General features: G+C 35.5%; 1 protein-coding gene and 1 long non-coding RNA gene across 2 annotated transcripts; one reads left to right on the forward strand and one right to left on the reverse strand.

Moving 5' to 3' along the window:
• Nucleotides 1-406: 406 nt before the first annotated feature.
• On the forward strand, nt 407-17,658 carry LOC127847213 (uncharacterized). The gene is made up of 3 exons (XM_052378966.1): nt 407-773; nt 15,244-15,368; nt 16,912-17,658. Exons 1-3 carry the CDS (start codon nt 484-486, stop codon nt 17,040-17,042), a joined length of 546 nt encoding a protein of 181 aa, XP_052234926.1. The 5' UTR covers nt 407-483; the 3' UTR covers nt 17,043-17,658.
• Nucleotides 5,067-8,068, reverse strand: LOC127847224 (uncharacterized). The gene is made up of 3 exons (XR_008033866.1): nt 7,869-8,068; nt 7,035-7,096; nt 5,067-5,354 (listed from the first exon to the last, which is right to left on the reverse strand). It is a non-coding gene; the product is annotated as an uncharacterized LOC127847224 (long non-coding RNA).
• Nucleotides 17,659-18,698: the final 1,040 nt, after the last annotated feature.

The raw sequence follows: 18,698 nt of genomic DNA on the forward strand, positions 1-18,698 counted from the left end.
AACTTTCATTATGAATTTATATTCTTGGTGTGATAGTCATTTGATATTAGAAAAAAATATTCCTTTAATATGATGGTGACTGCAAATTTTCTTTATTTTAAGTTATCATTGCCATTTTCATCATACTTTCTATGCTTTCAGAACTTCCAAAAAGCATGTTGTTTTTATTTTGTCTGAGTTATTTCTATGAAATAATAAGGCTGATAAAAAGTGCACACAAAACTCGACCCGTGCGCTATGACACACACTTTATAAAGTTGAATGGCGTGTGTTCATTTCAAACTTGCGATTGATTTTCAAAAATGAATTGCGTGTTAAATTATGCAATAACGAACATATTCAGTGCCTTCAGCGCTTTGATTATTCCCGCCCAAACTCTGATGTCGTAAAACGCGTTATCGATTAACGTAAAACGGTATTGTTTATCTTATTCGAGGAGTTCTGAAATTGAAAAGAGATAGAATGTGTATTTGTGTTTGAAAAATGCATTTAATATTAGAGTATACAAGCGATGAGGAGGCGGAACAAGCGTTGGTACATGAATTGTTTGAAGTAGGAGGCCATGGATTGGAAAACTTTTTGTGCGAACACACAAAGTTAAAGGACATACATTTGCACAGAGAAAAACGAGCCCTCAAAAATCTGCTTGTCAGTTTTGATGTGGACGACAAGCTGAAAGAGGGCTTCACATATATGTCCTCCAAACAAGGCAAACACATCCTTAATCGGAGAAATAGACTTTCTGACACACTTTGTTTGCCGGAAGCGGGAAGGTTAGTAACATTTTTGTATTCGTTTTCATTACGACATACATATTTTCTGCAGTTCAGGGCTCGACATTAACGGTAGTCCGACTGTCCGGGACAACCAAATTGTTAGTCCGGACAAGTAAATAAAGAATTTGCTAGTCCGACGGGACAAGTGGTCGTTATAAATTAATTACTTAGAAAAATGCCTTTAAATCCGTTATTTCTGTGGAGTTACCACAAAACTTTTTCGATTATATTAAATGTGTAGGTTTAAACGACAATGCGCTAGATATTCCGATAGTTCCATGTGATACTAAACCTTACTGTTCACAAGGGAAGCTACCCTTAACATTTTTCTTTGCCAAGATAATAAGAATATTCTCCCTTGTTAAGAATATGCATTTTACGACACAGGTACAGATCGATCTTACAGACAATTAACGTAGTGACGTCATTTCTATGTAAAGAATGATTTTACTACATCATTTCCATTTGTGGTTTGTTTTTGTTACATGTAGTACAATGTCGTCTGCTTAAAAAATGTCTAATCTGCTTTCCTTTGGGTTTTTTGTCTTCAAAATCACAAGAAACTTACCTAAAAAATACCTAAAGGTCGCCAAAAAACACAATTCAATTACGAAAAGAAGTGTCAGTTCTTTTTGTATTGAAATTGCCTACAATTATGTTAACATGTATATCGAACGATTAAAGTCTTTATGATTTGAGCATTTTGTATTATTTAATTATTTTGCAAAGAGCTGAGCAGAATACACTACGCGACCCGTGATTTTTGCCGCGATTCTCGCATCACCGCAATCGATGCAACGTGACAAATTGCGGTGTTTCCGAGCGACAAGAAAATTTGGGTGATGTCTCAGCGACCGTCGCGCGATGTATCTCGCTGTTACGCAATCAGCGCGAATCACCGCAAATCACCGCGAACCGCAGGGTTCACCTTTTTAAGAGATTTAAATTAAGGGTTACGCTACATTACATGTACATGTAACATATATGTATACACTTACATTATACATTGCAATAATAAAGCTTTTGTTGTTGTTGTATGCGATGGGCGTATTAGCTAAAATACTCCCGTTCCGACATGAACGTGATGAAGTAATGTCCGAAGCTTTAACGGCTCCAAATTAATATAACAGCGCAGAAGAATGATCATGCAATAATTATTTAACATAACATGTAAACATTATTTAACTAATTGCATTAGCAGAATGTTTATTAAAACTTACAATCAATTATATTCCAGGCCCGAATACACTACCACTGTTCAAATTCCATATTGTTGCAATATACATGTAGCGTAGCACTGTGTAAATTGAAAGTTGCATAGTGTTTCGTCATTGGTCGGTTATAAATACCTTGTTTCTCTACATGGTATTTGATTTCGACGAAACTAATAATTTGGTAATTTACGATAAATATGATATAAGTTTTCCATTTAAACTTTGATCTTACAGTGTGTGTTAATTGACGTTATTAATTATGTTATACTTATTTTTGCATTTCAGTAAGAATTATAACGTGTAGCCCTTTTGTTAACAGTGTTTAGCAAAATATTCGCGCCTTAAGACACGGGAAATTGTTTAAGTAACGCTTTCATTTAAAGGTTAAATGTAATCGGTAGATTACATCTAAATATTTGGACTAAAATATGCTATACTTATTTATTTTCTGTTTCAGGCTCCAATGCGGATAACTCGTGTTACTCGCGTTACTTTCCAAGCGTTGTACATACATTCACAATGCTTGATAAGCCGGAAATCGGAAATACATTACTGTTCTATTTTTAAGTACATGTTATTATGACATCGTGGTAAATAATTTGTTGTTATTACATCATTGCCTATATATTAAAGCCGTTAAACATTGTGTTTGTTTTGCTGGAAAAAAACACGAGTATATCAACGTAGCACTTAGCGTTCGCAGAGTTCAATAAATTTATGATGATGTATAATGCACATGCATTTCTCTGGGTTTTCATGCCAAAAACGAAAAACCCTCAACATTTGATTATTTAGTGTGTACTGTCCAGCGGGTGATAGTTTGTTCAAGTGTCTAATTGGCACTCTTTGTACGTGTTCAAACTGTTAAAAGATGTGACAATCACAGAAACAACAGGATGGCGCTGCCAATTAAGTCCGATAATGGATCAAATGGCATTGACAAAAAATAACATTTTGGATATATTTTTCGGCGTTTACTCAGATGGTCTCTCACAACAAAAAAAGTATACAAGTCAGAGTATTATGTTTTACTTCTATCAGTAACGATACGGATACGGCCTGTTTGATTTGAATTGACTTTAAAAGAAATATCAAATTGTTGGCAATATAACTGTTTTAAAAATACCAAAGAAACATTTAACCGAAATCAACAGAATTCAATGTTCTCTGCGCTACGCAGTTTGTATAAAAAAATCAATACTTGCACACTCGTATACCTTGACCTTGTACATTGCCGCATAATTTTCGCGCTCTTTTGTCGGGAAATATACATGTACATGATGACTATATTGAAAGCATTTGTAAACGTCGTGTTAACATTAAAACATCGGAAGTGTGTTTCGGATTATAAATTTTTATTCTCATATGGGAATTTAACAGAACATTTATACTTATGGTATATTTGTTTTGAATTGTATATTAATTTGTTACAACGCTTTACGTGTGAAAAAAATGTTTTGATAATATTATGCATTAATAGCACAATTTCCAGGAGGAAAACGTTTTTTACATGAAGGCGTATGACACAATAAAACGTTTTTTTGTAAGATCGTATTGTATCAATCTAAATTTAAATATGCTCGTCCAATGAAAGCTGTGTCCCACATTATGCGCTGTACTCTATACACTTCTGAAAAATGGCGTAGTCATATGGTTGTTTTAATGAAATTCTCAAACATATTTACCGACATAAATGTTCAAGATTATTTTTTGATGTTGGATTATCGGATAATTGTGCACATTAGAAGCGTTACGTACATGTATAAAGTTATCGATACGATTCGGTTTCTATGCATGAATTGGCGAGTCATCGTTGTCACTGCGATCACGGCGAATTGCGGCGAATCACCACAACATTGAGGGGATTTAGTGCGAAGATTTTCTTGCTCTCGCGTGACGTCGGAGTGACGAGTCACGTGAAATTGCGGTGATTTTCCACCAAAAAAGCAAAATGCCCGCCTTGACTTTGCAAATTAGGCAAAAATCACGGGTCGCGTACATGTTGTGTAAGATATAATGGTCAGGACAAGTTGCTTTTTGGTCAGGACAAGTGAAATTTTGGTCTACTTGTCCGACTGGACAAGTGGCTTCAAAAATTTATGTCGAGCCCTGCAGTTAAAACTTAAGTACTTATTTGTTTTTGTATAAGTCCATATCGGACTCTCAGTGCCTTTGATAATTTTTGCGATGGCGCCTCTCAGAGTAAAATATGCACCCCACTCATAAGCACAATCGCAGATCAACAGCTAGCGCCAACTGCCAAAATCATGAGGCAAGCTAGTCCAAATAATAAGATGTAAGCTACCCCACTTACGTCTAAACGGCTACCGTCGTTTTCCTATAGCAAATTGAGTTCAACTTAAACTTCAGTTTTTCTCGTTAAATCTTTGCGAATGCATAAAATTATCATTAATTAGACATTAATGTGAGCGATTACCACTTAAATGTGTAAAAATTATGCTTTTAAACCACTTATGTACATTTTTAAAAAAAAACATACACAACACACGAAGTGTGTTTGTCGTTTATAGAATTACATTGAATTATCTTGAAACGAAATTATTTTTTGAATAGGTTACACATAACCAATTGTTGTTGTACAACAAACCACATCACTTTTTAGCTTTCTGTACTCTTTATTAAATGAAACCTATATGTGTGTGTTAAAACTACCAGTTGTATCACTGAGTGTATATTGATAGGAGATGAATCGAGTATTTGACCCTTACTGTAGTAAATTCAATCTTATGCAAAAACTATTCATCCTATTTTATTTATACGTTATCTTGTTGCTTATTAATTGCTCTTTCAAAAAATGTACGTTTTAGTATATTCCCGTTGTTATTAATGGATTTATAGCGAGATAAACACAAGAAATACACATTTTATGTTTTACCACTGCGCGTTTTAGGCCTAAATTAAAATTGAGTTTGTTTGCCCTTTACCGACCGACCCACTTTTTACCCCCCGATCCAAAAAATTTTATTGCGATTTTTGAAAACTTATTTTTTTTATTTTCGTTTTTTTCGACGATGACAAAAGAGCCGAAAGCAATATTTATTCATGCGCGTATTTAGGTCACAACATACCAAAAGATTTCCTGCACAAATTCAATGTAAAAGCAATAACTTTAACAAAAAATAAAGTCAAACTTTTGCGCGTAGACACCCCCATAACCATACCTTTTCTTAAAGAGCATTCCAAGCCGCAATGATTTAAACAATAAAAAACATAGGTCATCCAATATGTAAGAAAGAACTCAATGCGAATCAGCGGTCACTGTTTTATGGCCATCTTTTTACCGGCATCTCTCCAGTTGATGATGGTTTCCCGCCAACTGTCAAAGTCTTATGTAGTCTCCAACCTAAAAGCAAAACAGGGAATTTGTAGTATACAACAATGTTTTCCCTACCACATGAACACAGAAATATTCAAAAATAAAGTCATGGCAAGTGCCCGTACAGAGAATTGTGTCTTCAAATAAATGAAGATTTTGTTTTTAGAGGGTATAGCATTGAACACCAAAAGTATTTAGTGTATTGTAACCTATAAGAGAAATTTATTTTTACTGAAATGTGTTTTTCTTTCATATTATTATCATCCCATCCATATTGCACCAATATATTAAGTTTGGCTGGATTAGCTGTCCATTTGGCCATTCTGTATCATATTTTCACACGCGGGTGTTTTCAGTCCGAAGAAGGCGATATTAGGCCTGTTAAAGCTTAACTGCCCCTTTAAGATTTAAAGCTGTTGTGTTCAATATCTGCAATAAAATACCAAAACAAACCAAAAAGACATGCAAGTGGGGCTAATGTGTGGTGGGGAAAGAATGAATTTGTTAGATATTTTCACTCTAAGCAATTTTGATAATGTCTTTTTTGTGTGTTTTTTTTAATCATCCCAAAAATGCCAATTTCAAAGCAAAAACAATCCAATTTCATCCAAGACAATAAACTAATTAGTCAAAATGAGAGATCAAAGATACTTTGAAGTGTAGAAATCAATAAGCTTCCAATAACTTGTTATTTCACACCAATAAAAGTGTAAAATCTTGAAAGCGCCTTGTCGATCGGTGCCCATTTATTTACCAGCCGCCAATGAAATATTCTAGCATGTAATGTCATGGGTGCCTTTTAACTGCAGCAGATGGTCAAAATGCATTGCCAGCTCTCATTTAGAGGTTCAAGACAATACAAATTTTCATATTTTGGACACAAAATAAGTACTTTAGGCTATTTTTATGGTGGCAATCTGGTCCAAATGGGAGTTTGTTACCAAGCGAAAGAATACAATGCTCATTTGTTGGGGGGGGGGGTTAAGCTGGAAGGAAAAAGTTAAATTGAACAAAAAACACATATGTAGGCAAGCATTATAAGCTTAGCAATGATGTTCCATGTAGTAACAGGGGTAGAAAGGCAGTTCAGATCAAGGCAGTGTCCTGAAAGGGGTTTCTAGTACTTCTTTTGGGGACACAGCTTCCTGCAGCATTCTCAACACAACAAATATCAATGATTCATGTCACCTTTCTATGCAAAGAAAAAAGAATAAGGACAATAATGTCATTAAATCACTGAATGAGAGAAGCATGTACCAAATAAAAAACAAAACAAGTTGCTGAAAGTGCCAAATTTTGTCAAAAAAATCCCTCTAAGGTAAATGATGAAGGGGACACTTGCTATAACAATCCTATGTTTAAGTAAGGCGCGACACCATTTTAAGCCGGAAACATGAATATAAGCATATTGTGAGAAAACAATACCAAAAACAAGCTAATTGTAGGGTAACAAGTAGCAAATCAACTCAGCTGTACTGCATACATGCTCAGGAACAAGGATAACCCTGTTAAGTGCCAACTTCAGCTGCCAACAAAGCACGAGCTTTACATGTCAGGACGCGGAACTATCAATACAAACTGCGAGGAGAATTACATGACGGCAAGGGTGTGAGTGACCACAATCCTGATTATGACAGTCTTTCACACCTAAAGCATCATACATATGCTTATTTGCTTGTGTACATGATAACAAAATGATATTATTACCTGTTTTGCCATCAACAACCCTTATCCAGTGGCCCTTGACTTAGTCGCAGACATTCCTCTTCCTGAAAAAGTCAAAATACCCAATAGAAAAAGATAAAAAATGAAACAAAAACATGCATTTATGTATTTTAAGTGTACTTTTATGAATAATATGAAGTGATAAAATCTTGCTCAATTTATGATTGTACTAAATATGAAGGCTGGCTCAGTTAAGCATCTGCTGCACTGTCCATACTGTAAAAATGCCTGCCATTCCATGTCGGTGAAATGGGGCTCTGTTTGAATGTTCATGCTTTTTGCAAAAGTTTTAGTTGCGTTACTCGATCACGGAGTCCCTGGCGTTGAATTCTAACTTCATGTAACACATTAACGCGACACGGTCAACCAATATGCGGTTGAATTTAAGTCGGAAAGCAATTTAGCCCTTATTCCAATATATAAGGGTGGGGGGTCAACTTGAAAAACAACTATTCCAGGTCAAATAATCTGAATTCATGCATTTAATGCACTTATTTTCTTCCCTTTTGCTAAGAAATGACCAAAAATCTGCTTTCCCAGTCATATTTTGCACTTGCAGATGATATTTCATTTTTATCATAAGTTAGTTTAGGTCACAACATACCAAAAGATTTCCTGCACAAATTCAATGTAAAAGCAATAACTTTAACAAAAATAAAGTCAAACTTTTGCGCGTAGACACCCCCATAACCATACCTTTTCTTAAAGAGCATTCCAAGCCGCAATGATTTAAACAATAAAAAACATAGGTCATCCAATATGTAAGAAAGAACTCAATGCGAATCAGCGGTCACTGTTTTATGGCCATCTTTTTACCGGCATCTCTCCAGTTGATGATGGTTTCCCGCCAACTGTCAAAGTCTTATGTAGTCTCCAACCTAAAAGCAAAACAGGGAATTTGTAGTATACAACAATGTTTTCCCTACCACATGAACACAGAAATATTCAAAAATAAAGTCATGGCAAGTGCCCGTACAGAGAATTGTGTCTTCAAATAAATGAAGATTTTGTTTTTAGAGGGTATAGCATTGAACACCAAAAGTATTTAGTGTATTGTAACCTTTATATCCCTGTCAATTATTATCGCCCCTGACCGATCTAGGTCGCTCCGATGGTTGGAATTTCATACGCCCCAGAATAGACAGTAATGCAAGCGTCTATAACCAGCATCGCGATCGGCGGTGTTCCGTGAAAATGGCCGAACAACATCATACTTAACCATTGGTTCGCGAAAGTAGTCGGACATATACGAGTTTACGTTCGTGTACACATGTTGTTAACGTGATCCAAGATGGCCGACAATTAAAAGAAATAACGATGCTCAGCGAGAACAAATAACTATCGAATTTACGACGGACATCATATAATTAGTATCGATTAATGAAAAGAGCGTGTCATTCTACGACTGAGCATAGGTTTTAGATTCAAATAAAACTCTCTTTTTTTGCAAATGTATGAACTGAATGTCACAGAACAAGTGATGAAGTGTTTGAAAATTGGAATGCAGTCTACTCGCAAAGAAAAATACATCTAACAGTTACAGGATTTTTTTTTGTCGAAAATGCAAAATAAAAGACAAACATGATTTGATTTATATGCAAGTGGATCTGTGTTTAATCAGATTCATGTGCATATTCTGCTTTATTATGTTTGCCACACTGAACAGTTTACTGTAATGGCATGTTAGTGAAATGGATATGTAAAGGTAAACTTATTTAATTTATTAATGTCTCTTAGCTAAATACATCGACAACACTCGAGTATATATGTTTAAAGCGTTAGTATATCCACAAACTGAAACTAACACCCACTGTCCTACAGTGGGACTAACCACCCTCTCCCCCGTTGCGCCAACACCGAAAGGTCCTGCAACGTACCTATCCAGATCCAGAATTTATTTCCCCAAATCAAGTTTTCATGCTTATGTTAGTTGCAATAATACAACTCCCAGCTATTGACCCTCTGAGCTGTACGTATGTACTCATAAAAGCTCAGAGCATTCAAGAAGAAATAATGCTTTATAATAATGTTCAGTTTGCACTTTTATGAATTTACTTTTTCCATGCTGAGACTATGCACTAACCGGTCAAACACTTAAAATTGAGGCCTGTAAAAACTTCAACAGGCCTGTGAATTGTTTCTCCTGGTAGGCAAGTCTGGCCTGTAAAATGTGATGGTCTTTCGCCACGTCTGAATTTTTCCATTAAAGGCTTTGGGCTGTCTTTCTACACTCCTTCAATGCTTGTTGCATGCTAATTAAGCCCAATTTAAGGGAAAGGTTTAAGTTAAAAATAAAAGCTGTCTGGCTGTTAAATAATTACAAATGCATTTGAGCAATTAAAATCATATAATGAACAAATATTTGATGTAATAACACACAAGCATGCATTTGATATTAATATATGCAAGAAACAGCAAACAAGATAATGTTAAGCTACATAGGGCTTCGTACACTGCAACAGTGCTTAAATAAAAGTGTTTTAAATATTCATAGACTATTAGTGTATTAAGAACATAATTTCTCAAATAAAATAAAATAATTTTCCTACCTACCTACCCACCTGTAAAATTTAGGGTCGGTAAAGGGCAAACCAACAATATTTTAATTGTGGCCTTACCGTGTTGTGGCTATCGATCTTGTACAATCAGTGTACAGCGAAGCGCCGAGGTTATACATTTTGATGTACCCACTCACGTCTTTTGTTGAATTATAGTTTCATTTCTCGGCCGATTTTGACAAATTATATATCATTAGAAAGCTTATGTTACGTAGTAAACAGATATATAAATATATATTAAGTTTTTCTTCTGATTTCGACAGCCCAGCGAGTTATAACTTTAACTTTTGCAAATATCATACCGTTTTGGAGTTTTAGAATATAGATTTACGGTTGACATGTTCGTACTTAATACCAATTTGTAGCGTTCTTCTGATTTCGACAGCCCGGCGAGTTATAACTTTAACTTTTGCAAATATCATACCGTTTTGGAGTTTTAGAAAAGATTTAAGGTTGACATGTACGTACTTAATACCAATTTGTAGCGTTTATATTTGTTCAGTTTTAAAAATTACATCTTGCTAATCAGGGGTCTAGCTAGGCTCAAAATTAAGGGAGAAGTCACTTCTCCCTACAGCCAAAATAGGTAGCATTGGTAACATCTTTGGGAGAAATGGTATATTTGCGTCATAGATCTTAGTTTTATGTATATTTTGCAGCAACTTTTTACTTAACGGGTAAGTGGTTTCTGTTCAGCTTGCAATCAACTCTTCACTTGTTTTATACAATAAGACATGTTAAGTGTATAAAACCAACAGTTTTCTTATTTTATTTAATTTTGATTATGATTGTACTTTTAATTATTTTTTCCTGAACAGGTGTATCAAATAAACTTCAATTGTAACAAGCCAGTAATGTTCAGAATCTTTTTACTTCCTTGTTAATTTTAATCAATTCAACATTAAATCAAATGTATATTTTGTTACAAATATTTGTTTTAAATTTAAAATTCATTTACAATCTCATTTTACAGCAGAGATTCCAAATCTGACCTGTAAATGAGCCCCATATGTATTGCCAGTGCAAGGTTACATCTTCTCATTTGATCATTTCTTAGTATTGTTTTAATGGGCCATTTAACATTGCTGAATCATAGTTATTGGTAGCCAGCACAATGCAATTAACCACGGCATCATCTATTAACAATTTCAAGAAGTGTACCGGTAATAGCTCCAGACTGTTCTTTTGAATGTTCAACTTTGCATGACCTCTAAATGGGGCAACTTATGGCTGAGAATCCTCCTTTGTCCCATTCTCCACATCAAATTGATTTTAATCAGTCAATTTCTGGCACAAAGTAAATCATTAAAAGGAGGAGAAGTCACTTCGCCTTCATGAAATTAATGTGCGAAGTTAAGATTAATTTGGCGAAAAAATTGCCCACTTCGCCCACTCGTGAGACCCCTGTGCTTAGGAGAATAGAATTCTGTATACCAAGGCTTTCCTTTGACCCGGGCTCCCGGGTTTTGACACTTGAAAATTACAGAATACCCTAGTTTGACTCTTGAGAAAATTATGTCATGTTACATTTGACCCGGGGGAATGTACCGACTTGCATCAAAGAGATCAAAAGTTATTAAGAGTAATCGATAATTGGCTTGGGGCGGAGTATCTTTTGGTAGACGCTAACCTATATCGCCCGTTTGAAGCACAAGTCCGCCCAGTAGGCGGAGTTTTGCCCATTGAGAAATCTAATAATGACCAATTAAAACACTGCTGGTTCGATGACGCGTGTATCAACGTTCCATTATTTATCTGAACTTTTGTTATCAGCTGTTTGCAGAAACGACATGTATTCAACCCACCAAAACAGAATGGACTCACCCGCGTCAGTTTTAATAATATCCAATATATAATTATAACATCCCTATCCACAATATTTTGAGAAATACTTCCACAATATGTCAGAATGTATTTCCAATGCTGAATACAGTGTACCCAACCCTGTTTTATTTCATGTTTGCTCCGTTCAAAGACGCGCGAAAGTTATGCTGGCATATGTACTGTCTACAAAGTAAATTTACACGCTTTGCATCAGAGTTGCTAATAATAACCATAAAACTGGTACATGTATAACTGACCGTGTGGCTAAGTGACAAATTTGGATGCTGCATCTGCTAATTGATTACAACATAGGTGTAATAATTGACCATTTGAGACGGCATAGAAAATCGGCGTGTTTGTCGCACGTCCTCGGTAAAGATGGCACATGAAATAATTAAATCCGGATTTGAGCCGTCCAGGGTCGATTTTGAGATGATAGGAAATCCAATTAGTTAGTTTAAGGAGGTATTTTGATGGTACAAATGTAAACGGCTGGCACTGACATGAGAAGTAACTGACGAAACATCTTTTTGTTTTGTTTTAAAACATCTTCGCTACTTTCCCAAAACCGTACCATTCTACGAACGTTGCTATAGTTGTCCGCCAACTATAAATTATCTATTAGCAAAGTAAAGCACTGCAATATCATACTTAAAACAATATGTCAACCGAATTATATATTAATTGCGTATTTGCTAGGTTACTTATTACTGGCTTTCATTTTCTGCAGACAAACAAAACACATATTTTATTTCATTCGCAAACGACGTATCTCTACCCGTTTTCGGATACGGTATGGTTCGTCGATTTTAATTTATTTCCAACGGTCTTTATAACATTTTTTATAGCATGACAAATACACATGCGGTGTTATGGATGGTCTGATTGATAAAATTTTGCATCGTACTCGCAAGAAATTGCACATAGAAAGAAAATAAAGAATAACAATAAGCAAGGGCTGGAGGGGCTCTGCCCTCTATTCCCTTTATCCTACGGTCTCTGAATCTCTGCTTAATTTTCCGTATTTCAAATTTGGGACAATTGACACCTCTGATATATATTACATGTATGTCACTACAAGTGCGAGTGTATTTTTCACAATGTTGGTCACAATGTATGTTTGCATTATCTCTTTTATTGACTGGAATATATTAAGAAAAAATGTTTAGATATTTGTAAATTTGTTGCTTTATATATATATATATATATATATATATATATATATATATATATATATATATATATCTCAGTAATTCGCTTTAAGTACAAAAGATCATTGACTCTCCTGCGTTATTATTATGACTCATACAAATTTGATTTTGACTCTTGAAAATTTGGTCCCAAGAGTCATTGACTCTTGAGATTGGAGGTCTAAGGAAAGCCCTGTGTATATGATAGAAAAAAAATGTTTAAAAACGAAAGTAATTAAGGAATGAAGGCGGAAGAAAGTAGCGCCCGTTCCTAACGCACTGAACTGATGCTACGGTCTTGGCGATTATGCTTTTGTTTAGAAACCGGCCATTGAATTTCCTTTGCCATGATTATTATATTTTTTATGGAATATATTGTAGTATTTTGTTCACGAAACATATCAATAAAGCTTATTATAAATAAATCTGAATAAATTAACGATTTAAGCTCTTGTTTATAACACAGAAAGGATGTTAAATTTATGATGAAACAGCGTATATAGCGGACCCTCTCGATTTTATTCGGCTTTGCATGCATACTTTAAATAAAATGGGTGTCAAAACATCCATCATTTGCTGTTAATTATCAACGACGGAATTGTGTATAATTATATGAAATGTTATTTACCTTAAATTATCAATTTGTTACGCGGGTCATTTCGTATTTTGACATCAGGGCCAAATCATGTCCAACTATTCAAAATCAGATTTTTTTTCACTGGGACGATGACGGCTTAGAGTTAGACAGGCAGACAGATAGTTTATTGAGACTTATACAACAGTACATAGTCTTCAACTCAAATATATAAAATTATTTTTAGACGAATTGTTAGGTGATTACACATATAGCAGTGATGAGTCTGAGAATGTTGCCATGTTTCTTATCCGTGTAATCTAGAGTCCGTGGTTTGAGCATTTTTATCGCGGTGTTCAATAAAAGATATCTCAATAATCTTGTTTATTGATAGATCTGTGGTTTTATTGCCCCCATGTTCAGCACAAACCAATTATCTCGTTATGATCAGATACTGTGTCGACCAATACTAAATAACACTATGGTGTCATACGCCACAGCAGGGACCTATACTTGTGATCATGAAGTCTAAGTGCAAGACTTAAAAAAGTATGTTGTTTCGCTTGCAGTTGTTAACTCCAAAACGGGGCTTCCCAGCTGGCACAGCTGCTGATATTCGAATCTGAATACTTAAACTTATTCAGACCTTATTCTTAGCCGTTGCGCGTTTTACGATATCGGATTTTAGGCGTGAATACAACTCAGTGAAACTATTCAATTTCTTATACAACATTAAGCATATTAACAGTTATTGAACTTAAAAATATCAGCGACATCTTTTTAAAGACTAAACACCTTTTCAAGACGAAGTATCAAATTGATCATGTCAATAAAATATATTAATACCAAAAAAAAGTTTCATTTAATATTGTTCACATTAAACCTTTAAATGAAAGTTTCGCTTTAACTATTTTCCGTGTCTTATTAAGCCGCGAATCGTTTGCTAAAAACAGTTAACAAAAAGGGCTACACGTTCTAATTCTTAATGAAATACAAAAAAAAGTATAACATAATTAATAACGTCCATAAACACACACGGCAAGATCAAAGTTTTAATGGAAAACTAATATGACATTCCACGTAAATTATTATTTTGGTCTAAATCGAATACTATATATAGAGAAACAATGTATTTATAACCGACCAATGAGGTAACATTATGCAACTTTCAATTTACACAGTGCTATATGGCAACACTATGGAATTTGAACAGTGGTAGTGTTTTTAGGTCTGGACTATCATTAAGTTTGTATAAACATTTTTCTAATGCAATTAGTAAAATAATGTTTATATTTTATGTTTAATAATTTATTGCAAGATTATTCTGTGCTGTTATATGAATTTCAGGGTCTTTTTTGGCCTGATTTTAAAGCCGAAATTCGGCTATGTTCCCAATCCCAAAAAGTATAATTTTTTTCCCAAAATGTGGCAAAAAATTCCCAATTAGCAACAAAAAAAAAAAATTTTTTTTTTTTTTTTTTTTTTTAGAAATAAGTCTAATGTGTATTTTATCTCAATTTTAATTCAATTACATCTAACAAAGTATGATATGATTTTTTTTCTTTTAATTTGAATAATTATAAAGAGTTAAATCAAATTTAGTACCGGTATTTCCCTAATCAGTGGACTTTTCGTGTGGAAAAAAAGGCTAATGAATATATTTTCCCAATTTCATGACAATGCCGATAAAATTCCCAATTCCAAAGCCATGGGCTATCTTCCCAAAAAGTGGAAAAAAAAACTGAATTTGATGCCGTTAAAGCTTCATGTCGGAACGATGCTATTGCAAAATAACGTTAAACGATATGAGGTCGATGTTAATCGACCTCATATTTATAGGAGTAGAGGCAAGCGAATTCAACAACAGAACAAATATGGATGGTAATCGAGCTTTTGTATAAATAACCATCTTAAGAATAAACAATATGCATCAATGTTTGAGGGAAAAAGTGGAAATGGGAGTATAATTGGTAGAAAAGTCAAATATATTCTAATATGTTGTATTTAGTAAATGCAAATCTTATTTTAAAGTTGCTACCTTTCAGAGAAAAATGTGCAGCAGTCAAGCATGGTATTGATACTGACGTCCAACTAGTTTGCTGGGGCTTCTACTGCCCGGGTCAGGGGAATTGTCAAAGGGCATGTGGTGGCTATGGAAGATGTGCTGAAGGTATGACATTTATTATGCCCCCCTTCGAAGAAGAGGGGGTATATTGCTTTGCTCATGTCGGTCGGTAGGTCGGTCGGTCCGTCCACCAGTTGGTTTTCGGATGATAACTCAAGAACACTTGGGGCTAGGATCATGAAACTTCACAGGTATATTGATCATGACTCGCAGATGACCCCTGTTGATTTTGAGGTCACTAGGTCAAAGGTCAAGGTCACGGTGACCCGAAATAGTAAAATGGTTTCCGGATGATAACTCAAGAACGCATACGCCTAGGACCATGAAACTTCATGGGTAGATTGGTCATGACTCGCAGATGACCCCTATTGATTTTGAGGTCACTAGGTCAAAGGTCAAGGTCATGGTGACCGGAAATAGTAAAATGGTTTCCGGATGATAACTCAAGAACGCATACGCCTAGGACCATGAAACTTCATGGGTAGATTTGTCATGACTCGCAGATGACCCCTATTGATTTTGAGGTCACTAGGTCAAATGTCAAGGTCACGGTGACCCGAAATAGTAAAATGGTTTCCAGATAATAACTCAAGAACGCATACTCCTAGGATCATGAAACTTCATGGGTAGATTGATCATGAATCGCAGATGACCCCTATTGATTTTGAGGTCACTAGGTCAAAGGTCAAGGTCACGGTGACCCGAAATAGTAAAATAATTTTTGGATGATAATTCAAGAGCGCATATGCCTAGGATCATGAAACTTTATGGGTAGATTGATCATGACTCGCAGTTGACCCCTATTGATTTTCAGGTCACTAGGTCAAAGGTCAAGGTCACGGTGACCCGAAATAGTAAAATGATTTTCGGATGATAACTCAAGAACGCATATGCCTAGGATCATGAAACTTCATAGGTAGATTGATCATGACTCGCAGATGACCCCTATTGATTTTGAGGTCACAAGGTCAACGGTCAAGGTCATGGTGACCCAAAATAGTAAAATGATTTTCGGATTGTAACTCAAGAAAGCTTTTGCCTAGGATCATGACACTTCATAGGTACATTGATCGTGACTTGCAGATGACCTCTATTGATTTTCAGGTCACTAGGTCAAAGGTCAAGGTCACAGTGACAAAAGTCGTATTCACACAATGGCTGCCAGTACAACGGACAGCCCAAATGGGGGGCATGCATGTTTTACAAACAGCCCTTGTTTAAATATCACTTATCACATTTTTATGCCCCAGATAGGGGTAGGAAATTAATTATGATGTTATTTATTACATAATAATAAATGTATTGTAGCATTTGAACTGTCTGTCCGTCCGTCAGTCCGTCCGAAAACTTTAACATTGGCCATAACTTTTGCAATATTGAAGATAGCAACTTGATATTTGCCATGCATGTGTATCTCATGGAGCTGCACATTTTGAGTGGTAAAAGGTCAAGGTCATCCTTCAAGGTCAAAGGTCAAAAAACAAAATCTAATGGAAGTAACATTATATTTAGTCTTTAAGTAACACTGAAGCACCAAATGTTTCACACAATCGCTGATTCCTTAATTGATTATATGATCTATTTCCAGGTTGTGATGTTACTCAGAAGCGAAACAACAAACATTGCTGCAGTGTTGAAGTCATTGCTGAAATCCTTGCCTCAGACCCTACACGATGGCGTGTCTGTGTTAAAGGCCAGCATGTTTCTCCAGGTATGTAATGGCTGCCTCCCAACAAAGAATAAGCCCATGTTAGAGCGAGTGAAGGACAATGTAATGAGTGATAGGTTAGTGGGTTTAACTCCCTTTAACATTTATAGAAAAAAACTTGCTGGGATAGAAGAAAATAAAATAGCTGCTTCATTCAAGGACACCCGCTCACATCCAGTTCCAGAAAGGTTGACTGACGTATATAACACTGAGAAGCGTCATTCATTTCAATCTGGTCAATGGTCATCAGTTCATGCTTGTGTTCCTGAGTTGAAGCAGCAAGGCATTCTGCTTCTGTACCATCAACCCAGTAGTCAGACTGATGCTCCGGAAGCGGACAAATTATTTACCTTGTGCTTAAGCAATCACACAGCTCTGCAATCTGCCAGAAGGAATCAACATGTGTTGGGAATTGACGGCAAGCACGGTCTACAAGATGATGGTGCATGCGTGACCACTTGTGTCACACAACACCATGATGGCTTTGGCTGCCCAACAGCCATCTCTATAATAAATAGAGAAAACACCGACTCCATTTTGTTGACACTGCAAGCAATCATAGAAAATGTGCCATGTGATAGTGCAGAATGTACCCATTACTTCACCTACTTGGGGATTCCTGATCAGCGTGGACAGTCTTCACGCTAAATATTTAAGACCAATAGCCCTTCGGGCTTATCAGATAAAAAAATAATAGCCCGAATACATTTTCAATAGCCCGAAAAGGTTAACATAAAAGTAATGACTTTTTTGGCCAGGAACAAAAAAATATCCTTTTCCAATCAGAAACAACTACTTCTAATGAGTACAACATGTATTATTCGTGTTTGATAGCAACAGCAAAGGCATGCTCCGCTGACATCTCCATATCTCAGTGTTTCAGATTGCATCATTGGTCACAATTTCCTCCGGACAGGTGTCCTAAATGGTCATTTTTTTCAGGACATTTGTCCTTAATCATAAAAAAAATAAATCTAAAAGAGTTGTAAGTGCCCCGAGCCCTAACTAATTGTATTTATTTTAGTCTTTCTCGTTGCAATTTCTGGTGAATACAATGCGAAATTTTATATATCATACTATTTGTATCACTGCATGTGTATTCGTCATACTATAGAAATGTTCATAAAGAACGTTGAAAATAAATTTAAGTCGACATAAATACTGTATCCGAACACGACAGTCCGAAAAAATGTATGTGTTTTGCACATAAAATAAAATGTGCATATCGTTAGATTCCAAAAAATGAAAACCATTTACCTAGTAAATACGTAATAAATATATAATTCTGTTAACATATTGCTTTACTATATGCTAATCGATCAATTTTTCATTTGCACCTTTTCCCTGACTCGTATGATTTTTGGAAAGTAGCGAAGATTTTTTGTCAGTTACCGATCATGTCTGCGCTATCCCCTAACCAATCAAAAACTGCCAATAAAATCGTCCATGTCCGGAGTCTATGTAAGAGTGAAACACAGACGTGTTGATTGGCTAACGACTTGTACCGACTTCTTCCATTGATTATTTCTTTAACACAAAGTTGCTGACCGGTGTTGATGTATTTTTTTCACTTTGTTGACAATTTTACGATCAAATATTTAATCGACCGATCGGGCTATTTAAAATGCATTTATTATCGACCGACCGTCCCAAGAATCGACTCGGGC

Source organism: Dreissena polymorpha, chromosome 10 (genome assembly GCF_020536995.1).
Source record: "Dreissena polymorpha isolate Duluth1 chromosome 10, UMN_Dpol_1.0, whole genome shotgun sequence".
In the NCBI taxonomy this organism is placed as follows: Eukaryota; Metazoa; Mollusca; class Bivalvia; order Myida; family Dreissenidae; genus Dreissena; species Dreissena polymorpha.